The sequence below is a fragment of the Lepidochelys kempii genome, chromosome 7 (genome assembly GCF_965140265.1).
Source record: "Lepidochelys kempii isolate rLepKem1 chromosome 7, rLepKem1.hap2, whole genome shotgun sequence".
NCBI lineage: Eukaryota > Metazoa > Chordata > Testudines > Cheloniidae > Lepidochelys > Lepidochelys kempii.
The window spans coordinates 33,860,052-33,878,460 of NC_133262.1; the positions used below are offsets into that span (position 1 = coordinate 33,860,052).

General features: G+C 63.0%; 1 protein-coding gene across 3 annotated transcripts; it reads right to left on the reverse strand.

Moving 5' to 3' along the window:
* Positions 1–128: 128 nt before the first annotated feature.
* Positions 129–18,409, reverse strand: EML3 (EMAP like 3). 3 transcript variants are annotated; one of them, XM_073352105.1, is made up of 24 exons: positions 18,248–18,409; positions 13,777–13,944; positions 13,456–13,543; positions 12,620–13,063; positions 11,998–12,111; positions 11,268–11,296; positions 11,057–11,092; positions 10,557–10,680; positions 10,132–10,281; positions 9,763–9,832; positions 9,379–9,489; positions 8,833–8,928; positions 8,093–8,227; positions 7,792–7,930; positions 6,587–6,738; positions 5,080–5,205; positions 4,671–4,802; positions 4,360–4,427; positions 3,960–4,048; positions 3,612–3,709; positions 3,270–3,357; positions 2,932–3,030; positions 1,524–1,654; positions 129–948 (listed from the first exon to the last, which is right to left on the reverse strand). In XM_073352105.1, exons 2-24 carry the CDS (start codon positions 13,793–13,795, stop codon positions 751–753), a joined length of 2,736 nt encoding a protein of 911 aa, XP_073208206.1. In that variant the 5' UTR covers positions 13,796–13,944; positions 18,248–18,409; the 3' UTR covers positions 129–750. The 3 variants fall into 3 exon arrangements, with proteins under 3 accessions (XP_073208206.1, XP_073208205.1, XP_073208204.1); XM_073352104.1 differs by having other exon boundaries at positions 18,139–18,409; XM_073352103.1 differs by lacking the exon at positions 18,248–18,409 and adding an exon at positions 17,619–18,098.

Consider the following 18,409-nt stretch of genomic DNA (forward strand, 5'->3'; position numbering starts at 1 on the left):
CCCCTAGCATGCCTTCCTCTCCCCCACCCCACTGCTGTGGCCCCTGCCCACAGCCTTATGCCCCCCACCCCGTACCACTGCTGTGTGCCTACTCCCCAACCCTGACAGGAAGGAGACAGGAGCCCAGCCCCTGATGCCAAGGCTTTATTGCTGCCTCTCACAGTGTTCAGCGTCTTGCTGCTCTGGCGCAGCCGGGAATGTAAACGAAGCGGGGAGAGCAGTGTCCTGCTTCTCCAGGCTTGGTCCCAGCATTGGGGTCAGCCCTCAGGCCCCTGGAGGGAGAGAGTGTCCCCAGGTGGACAGGCCCCATCGTACACATGTTCTGGGAACGGAGTGAGGGTAGATAAGGGACAGCCCCAGCCCTAAAGATAGGCTGCCTCCATTAACACCCACATGGTTCCCCTAACCCCATAAGTTCCCCTGCCAGACACCCCCCGGCCCCAGCCCTCATGCAATGAGGACTTCAAGGCAAGAGCCCCAATCCCAGCACCCTCCCAGCTGTGCCCCTGGGCCCTGGTGGTGGGAGCTGCCAACAGGCCCTCGGCCCTGCCCCACCACTCTGACCTGTGCTGGGCCCTGAACAGAATCCAGGCCTGCCCCCCAGTGTTAATGAAGCAGGTCGCATTATTAGCACGCGTTAGTCCCAGGGGGTGGGGGAACCCTCTGGCTGGGCCTGGCTCGCTGGGATCCATGTGCCAGGGCTGTCCAGGCCCACAGGCAATGAGGCTTGGTCCCTGCAGTGTCTCCAGCTCAGGCGCAGCCCCCAGCCTCCTGGGAAGAGAGGGAGGCAGAGGAGAGCGAGCAGCTGTGGGGGAGGCTGCCTCCCAGCACCCGCCACTGGAAGATGCTGGTGTCCTTGCCCCCCAGTGAGACCAGGTGGCTGTCATCATTCGTGAAGCGCACATTAGTCACGTGGCTCCCGTGGCCCCCATACACGTGGCTGGGCGCCTGCAAGAGAGAACAAGGGAGTGGGGTCAGGCGTGGGCGCTGCCAATGGTCTCCCACCCCACCCAGAACCTCCAGAGTGTTCCCTAAGCCCCTGGTCAAGGCCCTTGGGCTCTGCCACTACCCCCAGAACCTCCCAGAACCACACTGATACCCCAGTTGAGACCCCCCCCCACCCCACTCAGAACCCCCAGAGATACCCCATTCCCCTGCCCAAGATCCTACAGAGACTCCCTGATCCCCTGGGATGTCCCCTCAGAGTCCCCAGTTCCCTGCGCAAGACCCCCTGGGCATCCCCACACCCCGAACCATCAGGGCAGTCCCCAGCCAATGGGAAAAGGGGCAGACAAAATCCCTAGTTAATCTTCCACCCTACCCCCTTCATGCCTCCTCTCACCTCGGCCCTGGGGTCAGGGGTTAATCCCACCCCACCAGTCTCATTTTGGCCCTGGCACAGGTTTAACTCCCCTTCCCTGCCAGTCTCACTTCAGTCCTGGCACAGGGGTTAACCCCCCATCCCTGCCAGTCTCAGCTTGGCCCTGGCACAGGGTTAACCCCCCAATCCCTACCAGTCTCACCTTGGCCCTGGCACAGGGGTACTGGAACAGATGCACCTTGCAGAAGTCATCTGCCACAGCGACTACACGCTCGTTGTGGGAGCGGCACAGGGAATTGATGTCTGTGCCATCCGAGCCGTCCGGCCACACACCTGCATGGGAGAGACACGACAGCAAGTTAAAGAAGTATGGGCTAGATGAATGGACTATAAGGTGGATAGAAAGCTGGCTAGATTGTCGGGCTCAACGGGTAGTGATCAATGGCTCCATGTCTAGTTGGCAGCCGGTATCAAGCGGAGTGCCCCAAGGGTTGGTCCTCGGGCCGGTTTTGTTCAATATCTTCATAAATGATCTGGAGGATGGTGTGGATTGCACCCTCAGCAAGTCTGCAGATGACACTAAACTGGGAGGAGAGGTAGATACGCTGGAGGGTAGGGATAGGATACAGAGAGACCTAGACAAATTGGAGGATTGGGCCAAAAGAAATCTGATGAGGTTCAACAAGGACAAGTGCAGAGTCCTGCACTTAGGACGGAAGAATCCAATGCACAGCTACAGACTAGGGACCGAATGGCTAGGCAGCAGTTCTGCAGAAAAGAACCTAGGGGTTACAGTGGATGAGAAGCTGGATATGAGTCAACAGTGTGCCCTTGTTGCCAAAAAGGCCAATGGCATTTTGGGATGTATAAGTAGGGGCATTGCCAGCAGATCGAGGGACATGATCGTTCCCCGCTATTCGACACTGGTGAGGCCTCATCTGAAGTACTGTGTCCAGTTTTGGGCCCCACACTACAAGAAGGATGTGGAAAAATTGGAAAGAGTCCAACAAAGAGCAACAAAAATTATTAGGGGACTGGAACACATGAGTTATGAGGAGAGGCTGAGGGAACTGGGGATGTTTAGTCTGCGGAAGAGAAGAATGAGGCGGGATTTGATAACTGCTTTCAACTACCTGAAAGGGGGTTCCAAAGAGGATGGATCTAGACTGTTCTCAGTGGTAGCAGATGACAGAACAAGGAGTAATGGTCTCAAGTTGCAGTGGGGGAGATTTAGGTTGGATATTAGGAAAAACTTTTTCACTAGGAGGGTGGTGAAACACTGGAAGGCGTTACCTAGGGAGGTGGTGGAATCTCCTTCCTTAGAAGTTTTTAAGGTCAGGCTTGACAAAGCCCTGGCTGGGATGATTTAGTTGGGGATTGGTCCTGCTTTGAGCAGGGGGTTGGACTAGATGACCTCCTGAGGTCCCTTCCAACCCTGATATTCTATGATTGATTCTATGACATGCTAGTGCTCCTTCCTGACCATGGCTCTCAGAGCCCCTGGGACCGCTTTCCCCCCAGCTACACTCTTCTCTCTCCCTTCTCCCAGGGACCCTTCGTACCCCGACGCTCGCCCTCTCCCCCCACATCCCATGGGCCCCAACCCTCACCAAAAACGTGGAAGCCCAGCACGCAGGTGTATGACGCCCACTCCCGGTCGCGGCTCTCAAAGCGATTCCTCAACAGCTTGCAGCCGCCAGCCACATCCCCTGCACACCGGGGAGAGAGACGCGGGGTTAGGGTCCCACTGCAGAAACAGGCACTGCCTCATGGGGGCACGGCTCCCAGCCACAGGTACTCAAGGAACGACACACACACTTGTCCCAGGTCACCAGAGCCACCTCCACCCATGACGGAAGCTTATGGACAGGCCCATGCACAACGAGGGCGACTCACGCCCAGGCACCAGGGTGACGGGCTCCTGAGCACCCCCATTCCCGGCACTCACAGTAGAGGATCTCGTAGTCTCCCGAGTTGGACATGATGAACTTGCTGTCCTTGGACCAGTCCAGGTGGGTGATGAAGCTGGAGTGTCCCTGGGCGGAGGGGGAAGAACAGGGGCATCAAAGCCAGTTACTCAAGGATCCCCCCAGCCCAGCCTCAGGCACCTCTCAAGGGGGCACAATCCAGGGGCCTGAAATCATACACCCCCCTCGCTCCCAGGACCCGCCCCTCATCTCCCAGAGACCCTCTCCCCTTCCCTCCTCCACCTTTGGTCCAGTGACCTCCTCCACCATCCCAGTAGCCCCATCCTCCTCCTGGCAGCCCTCTCTCCTTGGCCCCCCCTCACCGTGCAGCGGCCGAAACGGCTGTACTTGCGTTCCCCCTCCCCCACGCTGTAGATGTAGATGAAGTTGTCGTGGGAGCCGATGGCCAGGAACTCACCGTCTGCAAGGGGGAGAAAAGAGAGGTGGGAAGGGGCCACGTGGGGGGCAGCTGCAAAAGGGGGGCAGAGGAGGTGGTGGAAACAGAGCCATGGGGGATGGGGAGAATGGGAAGAACTTGCTGTCTCTACAACGTGGGGAAGATGGGGTGGGAATGGGGCCATGGAGTGGTGAGGGACGGAGGGAGCCAGAGCTGCAGTGGGGGAGAAACCTGGTGGGAATGGGGCCTGCAGGGGAAGGGAGGGGGGTCTGACCTGGTGAATAGCGCACCACTGAGAGCTGCTCGTTCCCGTCTGAGCCCCCTGACAGCACCTGCCGTGTCTCTGTGTCCAGCACCAGCCACCTGGGGGGGCACAGGAGGGGGTCAGAGCTCCCGTGGCACCGGATGTGCAGACACAGAGAGAGAACCCCGCCACGGGGAGAAGGGGCAACAGAGGGGGGGTTTCCGACCCTGGGGGCAAACCCTTAACCCCAGGGGGCCAGATTCAGGGAGTGGGGGTCACAGCCCCAAATCTCAGGGTCCTGCTTGCAGGGCCACCAGTAGCCCCTCAACCCCTTTGGGTGTGACTCCAGTGGGGTGGGAAGGGCTTCCCCAGCACCCCCTGAGGGGCCAGAATGGGGGCAATGGGGGGGGTGGAGTGGAGAGAGAGTTACCGTCCAGTGTTGAGTCCTACAGCCACCACCCGGCCACTGGGGTGGAAATCAGCGCAGAGCCCGGTCTCCTGCGGGGGAGACACACCCTGTAAGGATCTTGACCCTCCTCCTACCCACCCCACCCCACCCCACCTCCTCAGGCAGTACCTCCAAGGTGAGGCTCCAGCCCACTGCGTTCCCCATCCCCCCTGGGGCGGTACCTCCAAGGGGAGGATCCAGCCCACTGCATTCCCCATCCCCCTCAGGATGGTACCTTCAGGGTGAGGCTCCAGGCTGCCGTGAACCCCCCCCCATTCCCCCCAGGGCGGTACCTCCAGGGTGAGGCTCCAGGCCGCCGTGTGCTCCCCGCTGTCCCACATGCAGACCTGCCTGTCATGCCCGCAGGTGAGGAAGAGGCTCCGTGAGGGGTGGGTGGCCAAGCCCCACAGCTCGTCCGTGTGACCCTGAAACCAAGGAAAGCCTGAGGGGGACAGGCGGGGACCTAGCTCACCCTGTTGTACGCTGCTGTCCATGACCTCAATCCCATCTCTCCCTCCCCCCCACTGCTCCCCAGTCCCCAACCCATCTGTCCCCCTTGCCACTCCAGAGGGCCCCCTGCTTTCCCAAGCACCCCCCACCCTGCTGCACCCCCATACTCCTCCCCATATCCCCTCCCTTTCCCAAGCCCTCCCACAGCCCCTCAGTCTCTGTAGCCCCAAGGCTCCCCAGCTCCCCGCTCACCTGGATAATGGGGGTGAAGCCAGCAGCCAGACTGCCCCTGAGCAGCGCGTTGCGCGTAGTCCCAACCAGCAGCTCAGCCCCGGGGCCCTCGACAATGGTGCGCACAGCCCCAAACTGCTCCGGGATCTGGGGGGCACAAGGGGCTGACTGAGCAGGGTGGGGACAGCAGGAGCCACAGATCCCCCCACATGCTCACTGCAGATCCTGATCCCCACCCATGACTCCTACAGACCTCTTCCCCTCCGGCAGATCCCCCCTCCTCCCACCCACAGCCTCCTGCTGCACCCCGGACACGCCTCCGGCAGATCCTGAGCTCCTACCCATGACTTCTATAGTTTTCCAACCATGCCCCCCACAGATCCCCAGCTCCTGCAGCCCCCTCACCAACCCTCCAGACACCCCTGCCCACCCCTGCAGATCCCCACCCGCACCCACTACAGCCCCCTCACTGACCCCTCAAACACTTCCTGCCCACTGTCAGAAAGTGGAGATTTTCCCTTGTTATGTTGTATGTGAGTTTTACTGTTTTGCATGAATACTGTGTGTGCCTCAGTTTCCCTGTGTGCTGCACCAATACCTCGGTGGTGGGAATAGGGGTGTGTGACTTTGGCTGAGACCTCTGGGGCAGGTGAGGCTGCTCCAGCTGCCTGCACATATAACCAGTGCCCTTCATAACCGGAGACCCAGGAGGGGGATGCAACCAGGTGACTGCCCAGGAAGTGAGACAAAGAGGAGGAGGATCAATGGGGGTGTCTGAGGTCAGGTTGCTGGAAGCTGGCAGTCTGCTTGGGGGGACTGGAAGGGGGGGAGTCTAGGGCTTCTGGTCCAAGACTTCCCAAGTTGGACTTGTCTGAAAGTCACCGATTTCTCTGCTAACAAATTCTGTGTTCCTGTCAACTAATAAACCTTCCGTTTTACTGGCTGGCTGAGAGTCCCATCTGACAGTGGAGTTGGGGTGCAGGGCCCTCTGGCTTCCTCAGGAGCCCCACCTGTGCAGAATTGCTGCGGGAAGCGCATGGTGTGGAAGGGGAAGCTAAATGCTTTGAGGTCAGACCCAGGAAGGTGGAAGTTGTGTAAGCTTCTTGCCCTGGAGACAGTCTGCTCAGAGAAAGGAGGCTTCCCCAGAGTCCTGGATGGCTTCATATGAAATAGTTCCAGAGCATTGCCCGGTGACTTCGTGACACCCGCCCCCCCACTACAGACCCCTCTCCGACCCCCAGACACCTCCCCTGCTGCTCTGCCAACAGATCCTGCAGGCAAATCCCCATCCATCTCCATGTCCAAACGCAGATCCCCTTGCCCAACGCCTGCATAGACCCAACCCTCCCCACAGATCCCCCTGCCCATCCCCCCTCCAACACTAGCAGATTCTGACCCCATCCCTGCCTCCTACAATCCCCTGTGGATCCCCCATGCTCACCCTCACCCCAGTCCCATGCAGATGCCACCCCAAGGACCACTGCCCTGTTCCCGCTTTGGATCTGAGCCCATCGGACTCCCCCCTCACCTCCACCTCCTGAAGCAGGGCAAGGCTGGGGCTCCAGTGCACAAGGCGCCGGTCCTTCCCACCCCCACTCAGCACTGAGCCGTCGCGCCGCAAGCAGAGCGAGAAGATGCTCCCTTCGTGTGCCCGGGTCTGATGCCCGATCTGGTAGGTCTCTGCAATGGGGTGGTGGGGTCATTGCTGGGCCCTCTCCCCCCGACCCCTCCCAGCCCAGGGGGGTCCCTGCATCCCTCCACTCCAGGTCCCCTCCACTCTCACCCGCCCCAGCCCAGGGGTCTGTGCAGGCCTCCCCCCAGCCCAGGGGTCCCTGCCCCCAAGCCCAGGGGTCTGTGCAGGCCTCCCCCCAGCCCAGGGATCCCTGCCCCCAAGCCCAGGGGTCTGTGCAGGCCTCCCCCCAGCCCAGGGATCCCTGCCCCCAAGCCCAGGGGTCTGTGCAGGCCTCCCCACAGCCCAGGGATCCCTGCCCCCAAGCCGAGGGGTCTGTGCAGGCCTCCCCCCAGTCCAGGGGTCCCTGCTCTCCAGCCCAGGGGTCTGTGCAGGCCTCCCCCCAGTCCAGGGGTCCCTGCTCTCCAGCCCAGGGGTCTGTGCAGGCCTCCCCCCAGCCCAGGGGTCCCTGCCCCCAAGCCCAGGGATCCGTGCAGGCCTCCCCCCAGCCCAGGGATCCCTGCCCCCAAGCCCAGGGATCCGTGCAGGCCTCCCCCCAGCCCAGGGATCCCTGCCCCCAAGCCCAGGGATCCGTGCAGGCCTCCCCCCAGCCCAGGGATCCCTGCCCCCAAGCCCAGGGATCCGTGCAGGCCTCCCCCCAGCCCAGGGATCCCTGCCCCCAAGCCCAGGGATCCGTGCAGGCCTCCCCCCAGCCCAGGGATCCCTGCCCCCAAGCCCAGGGATCCGTGCAGGCCTCCCCCCAGCCCAGGGATCCCTGCCCCCAAGCCCAGGGATCCGTGCAGGCCTCCCCCCAGCCCAGGGATCCCTGCCCCCAAGCCCAGGGATCCGTGCAGGCCTCCCCCCAGCCCAGGGATCCCTGCCCCCAAGCCCAGGGATCCATGCAGGCCTCCCCCCAGCCCAGGGATCCCTGCCCCCAAGACCAGGGGTCTGTGCAGGCCTCCCCGCAGCCCAGGGATCCCTGCCCCCAAGCCCAGGGGTCTGTGCAGGCCTCCCCCCAGTCCAGGGGTCTGTGCAGCTGCAGCCCCCCCCCATCTCCCCAATACCTTTGGCGCCCTTGCCCAGTGTGCGGATGTCGGCAGCCGTGCGCGCCCAGGTCAGGATATTCCCCTCTGAGTCCCCCGTCAGCACATCCCCATTGGCATCAAACAGAAAGCACTGGATGAACTTGGGCTTCTTGTACTTCTAGAAATGGGGGGGGAGAGAAGTGAATTGAGGGCGGTGCTCTCGGGGCAGCCAGGCTCAACTCCTCACAGGCTGAACCCAGAGTCCTTCCCCAGCCAGGTTCAGCACAGGCCCCTGACCCGGCTGAGAACTGCCCCCTCCAGCCAGCCCCCAGCCCCTCACCCCGAAGATGCCCTGCTTCTTGCTCAGGGTGCTGCCACTCCAGGTCCAGAAGTAGACGTGGGATTTCCCACTGGTGATGAAGTTGCTACTGTCCTGGGGGTTGAACTCCACCGTGAACACGGACTCGTTGGTGCTCTGGAGAGGGGAGAGAAGAGGCATGACAGGACAGGGGGCAACTGGAGGGACAGGGACATGTGGGGATTGTGGGTGCCCAGCAGGATTCTGTGTGGGGTCCCCAAGGGTGGGGATGGGGAGACCCCTCATTGCTCCTCTCCCACCAGTGGATGGCACCAGGGGCAGGGGGACGCCCATGGGCTGGGGGGGTCCCTTGCTGAGTTTTGGGTGGCACCTCTACCCCAGGGGGGTCCTCCTTCTGCGGCCAGCTCCATCCCCAGGGAAGGGAGATCGATGCACAGCCCAGACTCAGACCCTTGGCCCAGCCCAGGGTCCCTGCGTGGTGGTGGTGGGGGAAGCACAATGACCTCAGCTCCCCAAATATGTACAGGTTGCCATGGAGACAGCACCCAAAAAGCAGGAGCAGCACTGCAGCGTCACCCAGTGAAGGAGAGTGGGGGCTGCAGCCCAGACGCCTGGGTTCTCTTCCCAGCTCTGGGAGGGGAGTGGGAGCTAGTGGCTGAGAGCAGGGATGGGGGCTTGGAGTCAGGACTCCTGGGTTCTGTTCCTTGTGGTCCCCCCACCCCTGCAATGCTATGCAGCCTTGGGTCTGCCCCCTGGCTCACCTTGATCTCGGCCTGCTTGGTGCCACGGGCACAGTCCCATACTGACAGCATGTGTTCGTTGGAGTCGTCCACCACGCACAGATAGGCCCCCTGGTCCTGCAGATGGCAGCCGGGAAGGACAGTTGCCAATGGGGGCTCCTCAAGAATGGAATATGTGGACACAGGGGCGTAGGGAACATGCAAAGGGATGTGGGGGGTCTGGATAGGGGACACAAATTCCCTCCCCACCCCCTCCAAATTCCCCCCCCAATCCCCCCTCCCCACCACGACTGCACAGCCCAGGCCCGCAGCACAGCCAGGGCTGACAAGGACTGGGAGGGGAGGGGGAATTGGGGGCACTCCAGCCGGGTTCACCTCCTGTCAGGCTGTCCTGAGGGAGTCCTGCCCCGCAAGAGCCCAAGGGGGCAAGGAAGGATCCAAGCTGAGGTGGGGCAATGGGAGAGTGTGGGGCAGAGATCTGAGTTGGGGGTGGAGAAAGGGAGGGCAGGGTGATGGGAGACGTGAGGCAGGGAACCGAGCGGGGGCAGGGCTAGCACTTGGACTCACAGCAGTGGAGAAGGCAAGGGAGCCAACGCCTCGCTCAAAGCTCCCCAGGCCAATCTGCTGCAGGGTGAGCAGCGTGGAGGAGTCCCAGATGTGAACGAAGGGCTGCAGGGGCTGCAAGAGAGGAGATGGGTCAGGACAGACACAGGAGGTGGGGGGTGTCAGGGACTTGGGGGGCAGGTCCCAGGAGGCAGGGCCTCGTGGACAGGGACCCTGTGGTAAGTCTGGCCTCCTGCACTGAGACCCCTGCTCTCCCCACCCTGCGGGGCCAGAGCCCAGGGCGTGGCAGGGTTTCTCACCCGGCTCTCCAGGAAGCTGGCTCAGTGGGACTCCCCTAAATCCCACTCTGGGACAGCCCTGCAGGATCCGTCCCCCCTCGGTGGGTACCTTGCCATCCTTGTCCACGCCAGCAGTCTGCCCTGTGGCCACACGCACTCTGTCGGGATGCACAGCCAGGCTGCAGGGGAGAGATGGGGGGAGGCGGTTATCGGCTCAAAAACTCAGGGGCCACAGCCAGGGTGGAGAGACCAGCCTGGGACCCCCCCCCCCACGTGCCCTTGCCGCAGTGGGCGACCCCTGTGCCCTCGCCTGGGTCTCCACTTCAGTCCGTGCCCCCATGTACGCTCCCTCCGACATAGTTGGTGCTCCCCAGCCGCTCTGTGCCCCAGCGTACTCCCCATCTCTCGCAGCCAGCGCCCCCCAGGCCCTGGCCATCGGTCCACAACCCGCCCCCGGCGCGCTGCCCCGGGCGCTCACCATCGCACGCAGTCAGTGTGGCGCAGGTAATGGCGCTGGCTGCGGCCCTGGATGTGGTACAGCACCACCACGCAGGCGATGAAGTAAACCAGCTCCCCTGAGGCCAGGACGTAAAGATTGGAGCGGCTGTCCCGGCCGCGGTACCCATAGCTGGGCGGGCCCGTCAAGGAGCACAGAGGGGAGCGAGGGGGCCGCCAGCCAGCCCCAGGGCTGGGGAAACAGAGGGACACAGTACACCCTGTGGGGGCGGGGAGGCCAGGGGCACAGCGCCCTTTGGAGGGGGGACACAGCGCACCCTGGGGGTGAGGGGCAGCACAGCGCTCTCTGGAGGGAGCAGGGGACATCGTGCTCTAGGGGGAGCTGTGCTGCCTGGGGCAGGGCAGGTGCGGGCTGTGGGAGGGGGGCTTTGCCCGGCTGAAGGATACACCCAGTCGAGCTGCAGGTGCTCAGGAGGCAGCTCCGCACGCAGCTCCTCATAGTGGGAGATGCCCGATGGGATGTACATGGTGATGGGCCGGCCCCGCAGGAACATCTTGATCGAGAGGCCCTCTGGGGGATAGCGGGGGTGGGAGGGAGACAGGTCACAGCCAGCACCACCCCCCAGGCTCATCCCATGCAGCCTGCCCATGCCCACCACATCCAGCCCCCTGCCACCTCCACCCACCCCATCCCCCAAAAGCGCCACACTCCCAGGCCGTCCCACCCCCCAGGCTCCACCCAACCCCCCCACACTCCATCCCGTGCACCAGTCCCACACACCCGAGCTCCCACAACACCATCCCCTGGGCTGCTCCCTCCCCCCCGCAGGCACCCAGCCCCCGGGTACATCATCTCACAAGCCCCATCAAAAACATGCTTTGAGACCCATCCCCCTGTGGCTCCAGCCACCCAGGGCAGCCTCCAATGCCTGCCCCAGCAGCCTCACCAAGGTTGTAGGTTCCACGCCGAGACCCCAAGGGCCCTGCAAGGAAACAGGGAGCGTCAAGAGATTTGGGGCCATGTGTGGCAGGACAAAGGACCAGGGCAAGGGGCTGAATTCCCTCCACACTTGCCCTCCCCACACTGCCCAGGGCACTGGCACCAGTGGAATGACACCCCCCGGGCACTGATCACCACTCAGCTTCCCCACAGCTCACCTGGGCTCAGGTTAGGGTCCTTCATCCGGCTAGAAGGGAAAAGCAGAGCATCAGCAGGGGGGGCTGTAGGGAGTGGGCTCTGGCTCTAACTGTGGGGAGTGGAGCAGGGGGAGCTCTATGCAGCAGTGTGTGTGGGGGTGGGGGGGACGTGTTCCAGAAGGCATCATAGCGGGGGGCAGGATGTGCATGGTGGGGGCCGTTCCCAGCAGGGATCGCTGCGGGGGGCAGGATGTGCGTGGTGGGGGCTGTTCCCAGCAGGGATCGCTGCGGGGGGCAGGATGTGCGTGGTGGGGGCCGTTCCCAGCAGGGATCGCTGCGGGGCGGCAGGGTGTGCGTGGTGGGGGCCGTTCCCAGCAGGGATCGCTGCGGGGCGGCAGGGTGTGCGTGGTGGGGGCCGTTCCCAGCAGGGATCGCTGCGGGGCGGCAGGGTGTGCGTGGTGGGGGCCGTTCCCAGCAGGGATCGCTGCGGGGCGGCAGGGTGTGCGTGGTGGGGGCCGTTCCCAGCAGGGATCGCTGCGGGGCGGCAGGGTGTGCGTGGTGGGGGCCGTTCCCAGCAGGGATCGCTGCGGGGCGGCAGGGTGTGCGTGGTGGGGGCCGTTCCCAGCAGGGATCGCTGCGGGGCGGCAGGGTGTGCGTGGTGGGGGCCGTTCCCAGCAGGGATCGCCGCAGGGAGTGGGGGGCTGTTCCCAGCAAGGGGCACTGGTTCGGGGGGGTGTTGGAGTGTCCCTACTTCTCCAGGCTGCTGGAGCGTGTGAGCAGGTTGGCGGAGGATGCTGCCTTCTTGCTAAGGCGCTGCCGGGCCTTGGCCTTGTCGGGCTTGTCGGAGGAGCTGTTCCTTCGCAGGCTGGTGGGAGAGGGAGCAGTCAGGTTAACTACATGCACTGGGTGGGGGTCAGCATGAGCCATCCCCCAGCTCCCCAAGGCCAGGGCACCCGCACATGAACTCCCTTTTCCCACATCAATCCACCCACGCCCCATCTCCGGCAAAGGGGAGAATGGGTCCCTTCGTTCAGCGATTCCCAATGAGGATCTCCCCACCCCAGCTCCCCCCGTGTGGGGGGCCTAAGACACAGACAGAATCTGATTTTACCAGCCCCATAGTTCAGGCTGCACTGGGGGATGCGGCTGGACACATCAACTGGAAACAGAGCCCAGGAATCCTGGTTCCCAGACAGCTTCCTTCCCCCCCCCCCACCTTCTGGCCCCTGTAAACACACACTCACCTACTAGAGCCCAATCCCCATTCAGAGCCCTGGCTCCCACACATCTGTTCTAACCACTAGATCCCACTCCCCTCCGAGAGCTGACACTCGAGCCCAGGTGTCCGGGTGCCCCCTCCGTGCCCCACTCACAGCTCTTTCCTGGTGCCTTTCAGGGCATGGACCGCTGGCACCGGGGAGGCTGCGGCGCTGCTGCTGCTGCTCCCCTCGGATGGGGGCTCCGGGGATAGCATCTCCTCCCTGTGGAGCTGACTCTCAGGGGGCTGGCTGCCATTTGCACTGCCCTGGAGTGGGGCGGCTGCTTCACAGTCATGGGGAGGCTCGGAGGAGTCCTGGGGGGGCCCTGCTCCCAGTATGTCAGGGGCTGAGGCTGGCTGGGGCAGGCCTAGTGGACTGTGAGGCAACCCCAGGGCATTTGGCTCTTCTGACTCAAGCCCGATCCCTGGAGAGCTCCAGCCCCACTTCACGCCCAGCAAGGCCGACTCATCAGTCTGGGTCCCGGTGCTGATGGGGGCTCCCGGTGGGCGCCCTGCACCCAACTCCTCATGGCACACGACTCCCGATGCGAGCACTGGGCTGTGAACCAAAGCACCACAGCATGGGCTGAGAGAACGCCCCATGGGGTGGGAGGCCCCTCAAGTGCCCACCTCACCCCCCTCAACCTGACCACACTGCCCTCCCCAAAACCTCTTACCCTCCAGTTCCCCAGACCTGACCCCATGGCCTCTGCCTACTGTCTCCCCAAAAACACCCCCACTGCCCTGCATTCCCTCTTCACTCCCATCGGGGGGCTTGCCCTGGGGTCCCCTCCCCAGAACCTGGCACTCCCTCCCCCCTCAGTACCGATCCTGAACCTCAGGGTCATGCCTGCCTCATGGCCCTGGCTCTGGCCCCGGCCCCCTCCCTGTCCCTGGTCCAGAAGTCCCTAGGGTCCCTGCGCCAGGGTGGGGGCACAGCCTGGGTGATACCTGCAGCTGGCGGTCAGTGGGATCCAGGATGTCCCATGGCCCAGCGAAGGATCCAGGAACAGCCGGGTGTCCGGGACAGCATCATTCGCTGCAGGGAAATGACAGAGAAATATCAGCCCCAAGGGAAACTCCAACTCCCCAGATGGCACTAACGCTGCCCTCCACAGTGCCCTGACTGCTCCTGCCCTGGGCCCTACAGCGCCCTCTTCTGGGAGAGCCTGGGGCTGGAATAACCCAGAGCTCTGCCCACAGCCAGCGCTCCTGCCCTGCTCCCTGCAGCGCCTCCTGCTAGACTCCTATCCCAGTTCCTGTGTGTCCCACCTGACAGTAGCTGCTGCATGAGGAGTGGGATCTGCTGGTCGTAGAGGCTGAGTCTCCGCAGCGCATCAGCCAGTGCCGATTTCACCAGCGTCAGCTCCTCCTCCTGGCTCTGCAGCCGGAGCTCCAGACTGGCCAACCGGTCGGGGCGCAGGGCTGAGATGGTCTCATCTAGCAGGGGCAGCATCAGAATCGTTAGCTCCAGCCACTTGGGCAGGTTCCTGCCCCCCAAACCAGGTCCCCTGCTCTAATCACTAGACCCAATGCCCCTCCCAGAGTGGGGACAGAACCCAGGAGTCCTGACCCACAGCCCCCTGCTGCTCTAACTCGCTAGACCCCATGCAATTCCCAGAGCTGGGGATAGAACCCAGGAGTCCTGACTTACAAGCCCCTGCTCTAATCACTAGACCCCACTCCCCTCCCAGAGCAGGGACAGAACCCAGAAGTCCTGGCTCCCAACCCCCCTCCTCTAACCTCCTCACATGGAATGGAGCCCTGAAGACCCTTAACACCCAATCCCGAGAGACGGGGAAGCTGATGCCAGGGAGAAGGGGCTGGACACCGCCTGCTCACTGGGGCCACTCCCCACCCCGACACTGCCTGCTGCATGGGGCGAGGACCAGAGCCCTACTTCTACCCAGGCCAGCCCCAGCGGATGAGTCCCCACATGGAGGATTGAGGAGGAACAGGAAGCCCAGGATGAAAAGGGCTGGGGGCCCTGTGCAGGGCTAGAGGGAATGGGATCCTGCCCCAGAGGGTACCCCCCACACACACACACACTTGGGGCAGCTCTCTGAGCAGACTGCAGCATGATAGGCTGATGACATCCACCCCCACTGCCCCACACCCCCAGCCCTGGACAGGCCCTGCTTTGTCCCTAGGGAGCTGCAGCCCCAGCCAAACACAAAGCTGCTTTCTCAATGGCATTTACAACTCCCCGCCAGGCGCCCGCCTGACAGCCCAGCCCCAGCCAGAGAGGGGAGGGCAACTGTGTGTGTGTGTGGGGGGGAAGCCTGGCAAGATGCTGATCAGGAAAGCCAGGAGTTGGGCAGGCCAAGCACCAGACAGGGAGGGGCTGGGCACACTTGGCTGGGCTGGGCACCACGGGACCCCATCATTTCCCTTCCAGAGCTGGGCTAGAACCCAAGAACTCTGGCTCCCAGCCTCCCTTGTTCTAACTACTAGCCTCCAGCCCCCTCAGAGCTGAGGCTAGAACCCAGGCATCCTTGACCCATCCTGCGCCTTACACCACAAAGTTGCTTTTTCTCACAGTTCCTCATAGGAAGCGGCACCTCCCTGCAGGGAAACACGTTGGGTGACATTTTTGGGTGAGGTGCTCAGCTTGGCATTAACCCTTGGGGGCCTGGTGCTCCCTTGCCAGCTGCAGGGGGGAGATGTAGGACTGGGTGCTGGAGAATGGGGCTGCTGCCCTGGGGGTCTCCCAGCACTCTGATCTCGCTCAGTTCTGCAGTCTCTGGGCCCATGGTAGCTTTCTCCCTGCTTTGGGTGCAGGGAGGGGGAAGAGGAGGGCAGTGCCCGGGGGCTTTACCTAGGCACTAAGCATGGCTGGGGTGTAGGTCTTCTGGCTGGGGACATGGGGAAGATGGGCTCAGCCACCCATGGGGAGTAGGTGCCCAGTAGGGGCCCAGCCTGGGGGATAGACCCAAAGAAGAAGAAGGGGTCAGCTTGGGAGATGGGTCCAGGGGCAGGCCTTGGAAATAGGCCTGGAGCTGGTGGGGGCAGGCCTGGAGGAGTGTGGGGCTGAGCTGGGTGCTTTCCCATTTCCTGGCTTCCCTCCACCACCGCACATTTGTCTACATGGGCTTGGATCTGGTGCCATCAGTAGGACAAGCTGGATCTGGGGAGATGGGATTGGGGGGGCCGGGGGGAGGGCCTGAGTTTGTGAATCCAACATCCAACACCCCGGCCAACAAAGCCCCTGAACCCAGCCCTCAGCCCTGGTCCTGCCCCACTGGGGTCGCACCTCCTAGGGGTTCTGTTCCCTGGACACGGGGACTGCCCAAGGGTGCTGGAACAATTTTTATAGTGGGGGTGCTGACAGTGCAAATCATGGAAACCAGGTCTTTGGTGTTCGTTATTACTACTTCAAGCACCCGCAGCCCACCTAGTTCCACCACCACTGGGACATGGGCCGAGGGGAGAGGGTGGGGGGAGGTCTTCTGCCCCCGCCCCATGTGCCTATGGGATCTGTGCTACCACATGAACCCCAGCAGGGACTGGCTAGAGCTGGAGGGGGGGGACAAAGGGACCTGTTAGTTTCTGTGCCCCTGATGGGCAGACCCAGGCTAGAGAGAGGCCCCCCCCCTTTCAAGACCCAAGTCCCTGGCCCTCTGCACATAAGGAGGGGAGAGGGGTGGGGTTGAGGGAGCAGCTGCCAGTGTGAGGTGGGGCAGGACGCCAGGACTGATGGGACCTTTGGACCCAGTGCATGATGCTACCCAACCTTTGGACTTGGAGTGTGGGGCAAGGCCAGCCCCAGGCCAGGAGCCCCACCAGCCTGGTGGTCCAATGGCAGGGGAGCCCTGTAAAGCAGCAGAGTTGGGGGAGGAGCCCAGACAGACACCACCTGAACTCCCTCCTCTGATCCCCCTAGTTCTGACCAGTGACCTGACACCCCGCTCTCCAGTCTTCCCCCCTTCCCCATGTCTCTGGGCTGGGTTGCCTTGGCGCTGGCTGTTGCAATATCTGGGCCGAAGCAGTAGCTTCCTCCTGGCTTCAGGATGGAGAGGAAGCACTGATGTTTCCAGGCAGTACCAGGGGTGCTATGGGGAGCCAACAATCCTGCAGAGAGGGGGCACACAGCCCCACTGCAGACGCTAGGCCAGCCTGTCCAGAGATGGAAGGAGGCCAACTTTGCAGTTAAGGGACTGGACCGGGAGCCAGGCTGCCTGGGTTCTATCCCCAGCTTCGGGACAGGGGGGTATTGTGGGTTGGAGGGGCACTAGGAACCAAGACTCTTGGATTTATTCCCAGCTCTGTGCGTGTCCCTAGGGATCTTTCTGAGCCTCAGTTCCCCCATCTGTGAAATGGATAAAGCTATGGCTGAGTCACTGCGGAGAGAAAGGTGCAATGGGGAAGGGTGGTTTGGCAGGTTGGGAGTATTTGGGGGGGCATCAGAGAGAAGGGGACCCCAAAACAGGAATTTCAAACTCTGTCCTAGAAGGAAAAGCTTCCCACTCCCCCCCAGCACAACATGCACCCCCCCACACACACAACCCCTGCCTTCTTGTGCACACCCTAGCACCTTCCTTATACACACCCTCCCCCACCCAGCCCACTCCCCTCCACACACAGTGCCCCCAATAACTGAGCCCCCACCTCCTTCCCAGGCAGTGCATTCTCCTCCACACAGACCCCCTACACAAAGTACATCTTTCCACACACCCTCAAGAACCCTCCATGCAGCCAACACCCCCACTCCTCTGCAAACACAGAGCACCCTCCAGCTGACCAATATCCCCTGCACCCCGCCAATACACCCCATAGACCCCCAAACACCTGCATCCCCCTTCCCCAGGCCATGCTCTCCCCATAACACCCCCAAACACACCCCCTTCTCAGGGTCCCCCAAACTCTTGCATCCCCACCCCGACCCCATGCACACATTGCACCCCCACACCCTCCCCATGTACCCCAACACGTCCCCGTCCCGCCAGGCCCCCGGCTCCCACCCGCACAGCGCCCCCTCCAGCCCCCGACCCGCTAGCGGGCCCCGGGCGGAACACGGGCCCCGGGCGGTCTGGAGCGCGGGGGAGCCGCGCCTGGGAGCTGGCACCTCGGGCCGCCCCGGGCCCCAGCCCTTTGGCCAGGCCCCCCGCACTCACCCGCGGGGCTGTGGTTCGAGCACCGGTCCATAGCGCCGCGGGCCATGCGCCCCGACTCGCCGTGTGAGCGCCAGGGAGGCAGCGAGCGCTGGGGCCGCTGCTCCCCCACCCCAGGAAGCGGCGCGCCGTGTCATTTCCCCTTCGCAGCCCGGGCCCGATCCCGGTGTGACTCCGGATTCGCCCGGCTAGGGGCAGGCAGTGGGGGTTAACGCTTCGCTGCCCGGAGCCGCGAGCGACTCCAGCGACAAACCCGGAGGTGAGAGTTGTGGGACGAAGAGCCCAGGAACTGAGAGCCCCCAAAGGCGAAAGGGCACCCAGAGAGACAGGGCATGGTGGGGAACGGAAGGGGACCCAGGAGTCCTGGCTCCCTGTACCCTCTACCACGAGACCCCACAGCCACTCCTTTCCCGGAGCAGAGGCTAGAATCCAGGAGTCCTAGCTCACAACCCCCACCCACTCACACACAAACTAGACCCCACTCCCTTCTCAGAACCCAGGTGCATTGATTCCCAGCACTCACCACCTCCAACCACTAGACCCCACTCCCCTCCTACAGGCTGGGATTAAATTTAAGCTCCGGGCTCCCAAGCCCACCGCCACCACACACACAGTAACTACTAGACACAGACCACTCTCCTCCTCACGCCAGAAAATTAACCCAGGAGTCCAGGCGCCCAGCCTCCTGCTCTAACCACTAGACCCTACTCCCCTCCCTGAGCCCGGGATAGAATCCAGGAACCCTGCCCCCCAGCCCTCTTAACAGGGTGAGGGGTGACACTGAATGGGAGGGA

Coding starts and splice junctions, on each gene's coding strand:
- EML3 (XM_073352103.1), bottom strand. CDS start 17,664: ATGGCCCGCGGCGCTATGGACCGGTGCTCGAACCACAGCCCCGCGG. Junction 11,297..11,997: donor CGCTCCAGCAGCCTGGAGAA/GTAGGGACACTC, acceptor TTTCCCTTCTAG/CCGGATGAAGGACCCTAACC. Junction 8,929..9,378: donor CCCTTGCCTTCTCCACTGCT/GTGAGTCCAAGT, acceptor TGCCATCTGCAG/GACCAGGGGGCCTATCTGTG.